Raw genomic sequence first — 6,673 nt, 5'->3', positions numbered from 1 at the left:
CGACGTAATATCATATGGGAGTCCAACGCGGATAGTGGAAGGAGAAGGAGGTGGTGGGTTAGAGTCCCAAATAACCGCGTGGCAGAAGCGCTTTTGAAACTTTCTACCTTCCATTAGCAAAAAAACGTGCAGAGAGAGAGCCATTGAATCTATTTTAATAAGGTTTTGTTATACGCAAAACCCTAAAAGGCACCCATCTCAAGAGCAATAATTCAAGAGCTGTTTGCTTGCTGTCCTTCGTCCCAAATCTGAAAGCTAAAATAATCCCCCGAACGCATCAAAGAGCGCTGTGAAAGCTTTATCCACAGAGAATAGGTTGGTTCACTTCCAGGTATCGGTAGTTATTTTGGTAAGAAGGCAGAAATGCAGTGGGTAAGTCACATGTAAGAAAGGGCCACAATTCGATTGTTGGCTATGCCGTATAAACGAATTCACTATCTCAGAGTGGCTGACGATTAGGTCATCCTAGAAACACTAGCTTCTCGGGAAGACCGGAAGAGAACCGAAGCGCAGGGTTGTGGTGGCTACGGTCCGCTTCATTTGGGGGATATTGCCAACCATATTTATTGACATCTAGCTACATCACCGCGCAGCACTTGCCAATGGACATTGCCTCCTGAGCCAGATCTATAACCATTGCTACCGAAATCCACACTGTCGTTCTGACAAACCACTTGTAAGCTCGATGAACGGGAGCACCCTTTTGCATATCACTTTCATAGTGGATTTGATTAGATGAAAAGAGAACCCAAACCTTCATATGTTACCAAAGACGAATACTTTTCTGAAATGCTCTTTATTCAAATTTCAAATCAGATGCTTAGATACAGTCAGCAACACTTGGGGCAGTTCCGTTACAATAGTTGAGCCATCCGTACCAGGCCTTGAATCCTTGTTGTTGGTAGACAAGTTGGGCACACTTCCAGGAGGCTGGCAAGTTTCCGAGGAGAGCGGTACAGGCGATTCCACAGCTATTGTAAGAGGAGACGTTTCCTTGACACCACCATTGGTTGTTGATTTGGAAGAGACCGAAATCTTGGGTTCCATTGTAGTTGATGGCTCCAACGGCTTGATCGTTGAAGGATGATTCGTGTTGGATCAAACAAATCCAGTTGGCGAGGGTGATCATGTTGGTTACACCGTAGTCGTGGTAGAGGATACGGGCCATCTCGCAACGGGTGTAAACCCTGGCCTGGGCACAGGAAACAAGTACGAGGAGAGCAATAACTGCGATGGCTTTCATTTTGGAAATTTCGGTTCTTCGACGGATTCAAGGAACTGACGAGGATCCGTTCCAGTTTTCACTCTTTTATACCAATTTCAAGTTCAAAAATAGATTTATCGTCCATTGTATTGAAGATTGCAGCTTATTTCAAAAAACATCTCATGCATTGTATTCCTCAATTAGTATTTATCGATGTTTTCGATTATTATGGTCGACTATTTTGTTTTTTCTTCCCAAAAGAATTTTTTTTATTGATAGGAAGGCATTCGATTTATGAGTTCCAATATTTGTATGAATTGCACAATTTTTGGGTATTTTATTATATATTCATTTGACTCGCGGGTTATACTATAATACTATTACTATTTTTATATATAGTTATTGATGGCACTACAGTAAATTTTTAGTCTTTTGCTGCATATGCGTAATAAGAAAGCGCTAGCATCGGCTTTGAAAAGGATCATAATCTAAGGGTCGCTTTCTGACGCTTGACGTGTTCGAGCTCCGATACCGTTCGAAATCGCAGCAAGTTCAACGTACGTGGAGGGAATTTTTATTTGCGCTTGTTACGGACGTAGAAACCGCGGCAAATAACGGTTGAAGAGGTGTTTGTCAGTGTCAGTATGTAGCAGTGAGACACTCATGTTTTTCCCCATATGGTCGGTACGGTAACTCGAGTGAGATTGGATCTGGTGTTACCACAGAGCACCCGCGCCATCTTGGTCTCGCGAACTCAGGGTCGCAGGAGGTGTTGTCCTCCATAGCCGATAAAGTCCACGAGGGAGCTCCGTGGTCGCGGAAGTCTCTGGAGACTGCGGAAGCCGTGTCCAAACTACAACGACTGTAGCTACTTTGCTTTCGGGGGGTAGATCTCGATCGCAGTCAAGGTCTGCTTCCCGAAGTGGGTGTTTGGGTAGTCGCACGTTGAGAAACTCATCGGTCCCCGAGGATTTGGTAGTGCCAACCAGTCCTGCCTGGTATCGGAGTTCAAGTGACTAAATGTACTAGTGGATGCAATTTCAATGCAACAAAAACCTAGGTTCACTGGGCGCTCCACGAGGGCTACCCGAAGCGTATTTTGGCAGATATTAGCACCCCCATTTTAGGCGCATACTTCCTGTGTCACTATGCACAGTTGGTGGACCTGCAGAACATAGCCTCCATAGACCCCGCAACTACTTTAAAGTCATCAGGAAAAATTTCCACCTGCGCGAACGATACGAACGATGTTGTCGACCATTGCATTCGCGGACTCCTCCGAAAATATCGCAATATCATTACTGAAAGGAGTTTCCCTCAGTCGGTTAAGCACGATGTACAACACCAGATCAATACTACCGGCCCGATCTTTTCAAAGGCACGTCCTCTTTCACCCCAGAAGCTAGCTGTTGCAAGGAAAGAGTTTGACGATCTCATGAATCAGGGTATTTGCAGACCTTCCAATAACTGTTGGTCATTTCCACTCCATTTCGTCCCTAATTCAAACGGCGAATGGAGAACTGGCGGAGCTTATAGGTGCCTGAATACTAAGACAATTCCCGAGCGGTACCCTAATCCGCTCATCCATAATTTCGCGCATTCACTAACTAACTGCCATATTTTCATGACCTTGGGTCTGGCCAAGGCGTATCACCAAATGCATGTTACTCCCGAAGACATACCGAAACTGCATAACTTTCGGACTCTTCGATTTCACTTGGATGACATTCGGCTTGTGCAATGCTGCGCAAACTCTTCAGAGATTCATCCACTCTGTCCTACGAAACTTAAACTTCTGTTTCGTTTACAAGGATGATATTTTTGTTACCTATTCCTCCAAATCATAGCATTTAGACTATCTTGAATGCATTTTTCAACGTCTCCTTAACGTATGGCTCGTTCTATCATAAATGTTTAAAATTTTGAAATTTTTCGGTCACATGATTACCCCTGGCGGAATTCAACCAGACAAGGTTGAAGCAGATGTACTGTGGTACCGGGGCCTCGCAGTCCTGCCCAGCAAATACCTGCAATGTACTCCTACATCTCTCCCTATATATCTAGATATTAAATACGCTATAGCGCGCGGTGCTGTCCGACTATGTAAGTCGGGATGCTGGACCATAGTAACATCCTAGACGAAGTACCTGGGGAACGCTGGGCGTCCTTCACGGACAACGCTACATGCAAGCCGAATTCTCCTGTCGACTTTCCAACTAGGACAGAATGAAAAATAGACGGCCTGTTATGAGGCTATGATGCAGTATTTTTCACCGATGAATAAAAGATGATCTGTGCAGTCGATGCGAGGGTTTCCTCGGATACATACAGTGTATCCGAGTCGTACGGTGTCCCAGTACTGGTGGAAGTACTGGTGATACTGAAAGCTTGTCGGTGGCTGGGGCATGATCCGCGCCCCAAGCGTAATATTGCCATTCTGACCGACAGCCATTAAGGCCTTGTACTCAGCGGTGACATTCTCCAGGTCGGCGATTCAGTGCAGAAACGCGTTGAATAGTGTGGGTGACATGCTGAAGGTAACTGTTCTTTGGCTTCCTGGTCAAAGGATCATAGAGGGGAATGAGCGAGCTGCTGATCTGTACAGGCGGGGTTCTGCTCTTAGCAGTTCTTAGGTGGGTACACTCTGTGTCTCGATCAGCGGTTGAAACTATTCGCTCTATTTAACAGTTGCTACCTGAGATGGCGAAGGCTCACCACCTATGCCAAGTCAAGAAGAATTTGGCCTGCCTATAACAAAACCCGATCGCGACAGCTCTTGTGTCAGACGCGCGCAAATGCATAGAAAATTAGGGCGGTCTGCACGAGGCACTGGACCATAGCGACTATAGCTGTGCAGGCACTTCCTTTACAATTGCCTATCTCCAGCAAGAACCAGATTACGGACACTGGATAAACCATTGTTTGAGGACCAGCTGGTGGTGGGAGAGCTGGTTTCATTCGTAAATGCTGCCTTTTTGCTCCTATCACAGCACTTATCGTGTTAGAAATTATTTCTTAGGTCTTCTCAATCTCAGGAACATTGATCCCGTAAATTTACTCAAGAAATCCAAGACTGTAACCACAGACAAATTCCTCAATCAAATTGAAAAGTCCTCAGAATACAGACATTAGATCATGAAAAGGGAGGAGGTTTGGAAGGTTGGGGAAAAGGAGTGAGATACGGTAAAAATATTTCGGGTAGCCTATAGGAGCTCTGATATTGGGTGGGGGTACCGGCAATGCAACATAACATGTACCTTGGCAGAAGGAATTCCACGTTTGCATTGGTCAGGGAATTAGAAATTCCCATAAAGAACAACGATTTTGGTACCATGTGTATCATCATAAAGTAAATAAGCAGCCATAATCCTTTCCAGGGTCGGTGAGGGATGTCAAAGTTAGGGTTTTCATTCACGATGGTGGCCAAACGAAGAGGGGGAAGAAACACTTCATCACGATTTTAGAGCATATAATAAACAGCGAATCTCCGCTTCTCATAGATGATACGGCAGACATATCCCCAAGTAAAGTTGAAAACGTCCATTTCAGTAACATGCTCAAGTGAAAAAAAAATGTTGGGTTCCTCGGAACTAATTATCACAGCTTCAGCAGTTCTGCACCTAATGGAATAAAACTAACGATCTTGGCGGTCTCCGTACGTCTTAAAAGCAACAAAAGGTATTGCCTGCTTTGCTTTGCCGGAAAATTAAAAGCCAAAATTAAAAGTTTGACCGACAGAGAATAGGTTGGTTTATGCCTAAGTATCGGTAGATGTGTTGATAAGAAGGCAGAAGTTCAGTGGATAAGTTAGACTGCATGAAACGGTAAAAATTCCAATGTTGGCTATGTCATCATCATCAACGGCGCATAAACCGGTATCCGGTCTAGGCCTGCCTTAATAAGGAACTCCAGACATCCCGGTTTTGCGCCGAGGGCCACCAATTCGATATCCCTAAAAGTTGTCTGGCGTCCTCACCTATGGCTATGTCGTTTAATGAAATTCACGATTTGTGAGTGGCTGACAATTGCGTCGTCCTAGAAACACTAGCTTCTCGGGAAGACCTGGAGAGAATTAAAACACACAGTTGTGGTGGACACGTTTCGCTTCATTTTTTGAGAAGTTGGCAACCATACATATATGAACATCTAGTTTCACCATTGCGCAGTAATGACAATTGACATTGTATCCCCACAGATCTATAACCATTGCTGCTGTATCCAACATGCAATGCATTTGCCGAAATCCATACTATCGTTGTAAGCTCAATGAACGGGAGCAGTGTTTTATATATCATAGCGGATTTAATTACATGAAAAGGGGATCAAAACCTTTATATGTTACCAAAGACGAATACTATTTTGAAATGCTCTTTATTGAAATTTCAAATCAGATGTTTAGATACAGTCAGCAACACTTGGGGCAGTTCCGTTACAGTAGTTGAGCCATCCGTACCAGGCCTTGAATCCTTGTTGTTGGTAGACAAGTTGGGCACACTTCCAGGAGGCTGGCAAGTTTCCGAGGAGAGCGGTACAGGCGATTCCACAGCTATTGTAAGAGGAGACGTTTCCTTGACACCACCATTGGTTGTTGATTTGGAAGAGACCGAAATCTTGGGTTCCATTGTAGTTGATGGCACCGACGGCTTGATCGTTGAAGGATGATTCGTGTTGGATCAAACAAATCCAGTTGGCGAGGGTGATCATGTTGGTTACTCCATAGTCGTGGTAGAGGATACGAGCCATCTCGCAACGGGTGTAAACCCTGGCCTGGGCACAGGAAACAAGTACGAGGAGGGCAATAACTGCGATGGCTTTCATTTTGGAAATTTCGGTTCTTCGACGATTCAAGGAACTGACGAGGATCCGTTCCAGTATTCACTCTTTTATACTGATTTTTGGTTCAAAAATAGATTTATCGTCCATTGTATTGAAGATTGCAGCTTATTTCACAAAACATCTAATGCATTGTATTCCTTAATTGGTATTTGTCGACGCTCGATTATTATGGTCGACTATTTTGTATTTTTTTTATTGATAGGAAGGCATTCGATTTATAAGTTTTTCGATATTTTATTGTATATTTATTTGATTCGCAGATTATACTAGAATTATTGTGAAAAATTTGTTTATCACGGTGAGGAATTTTCTTACGTTGGCTATGTAGCTGTCATGTTATTTGTGACAGGAAGATTTTGGATACATTACTTGGGGGCGCGTTTCTGGCAAGATTCTGAATGTAATATTTCGTTCCAAGTTGAGAAGCATCGAAATTGTACAGTGCTAAGCATCAACGATCATTTCTGATATAGTGGAAAGGGATGATTTCTGCGAGCAATTACACGCAATTCAGGAGAGGTTTCCTAAATGTGGCATTGGGATCGTGATGGGTGACCTGAATGTAGAGGTGGGATCTGACAACACCTTGCTCAGACATAGGTGATGGGGAAACATGGTTTTGGCGACCATATG

The 6,673-nt window shown here is 43.9% G+C and overlaps 2 protein-coding genes across 2 annotated transcripts; both read right to left on the bottom strand.

The window, feature by feature from the left end:
- Positions 1 to 820: 820 nt before the first annotated feature.
- LOC119654082 (lysozyme 2-like) lies at positions 821 to 1,168 on the bottom strand. Its single transcript, XM_038059245.1, has one exon. The coding sequence runs from the start codon at positions 1,166 to 1,168 to the stop codon at positions 821 to 823; it is 348 nt and encodes a 115-aa protein (XP_037915173.1).
- Positions 1,169 to 5,599: 4,431 nt separating this feature from the next.
- On the bottom strand, positions 5,600 to 5,947 carry LOC119654081 (lysozyme 2-like). The gene has a single exon (XM_038059244.1). It carries the CDS (start codon positions 5,945 to 5,947, stop codon positions 5,600 to 5,602), a length of 348 nt encoding a protein of 115 aa, XP_037915172.1.
- Between the last annotated feature and the right edge of the window lie 726 nt (positions 5,948 to 6,673).

The sequence above is a fragment of the Hermetia illucens genome, chromosome 4 (genome assembly GCF_905115235.1).
Source record: "Hermetia illucens chromosome 4, iHerIll2.2.curated.20191125, whole genome shotgun sequence".
Taxonomy (NCBI): Eukaryota; Metazoa; Arthropoda; class Insecta; order Diptera; family Stratiomyidae; genus Hermetia; species Hermetia illucens.
The sequence above is the reverse complement of the archived record's forward strand: the minus strand, read 5'-3'. Positions and strand labels throughout refer to the sequence as shown.

Excerpts from the sequence above, each read along its gene's own strand:
- LOC119654082 (XM_038059245.1), bottom strand. The coding sequence starts at position 1,168 with ATGGCCCGTATCCTCTACCACGACTACGGTGTAACCAACATGATCACC.
- LOC119654081 (XM_038059244.1), bottom strand. The coding sequence starts at position 5,947 with ATGGCTCGTATCCTCTACCACGACTATGGAGTAACCAACATGATCACC.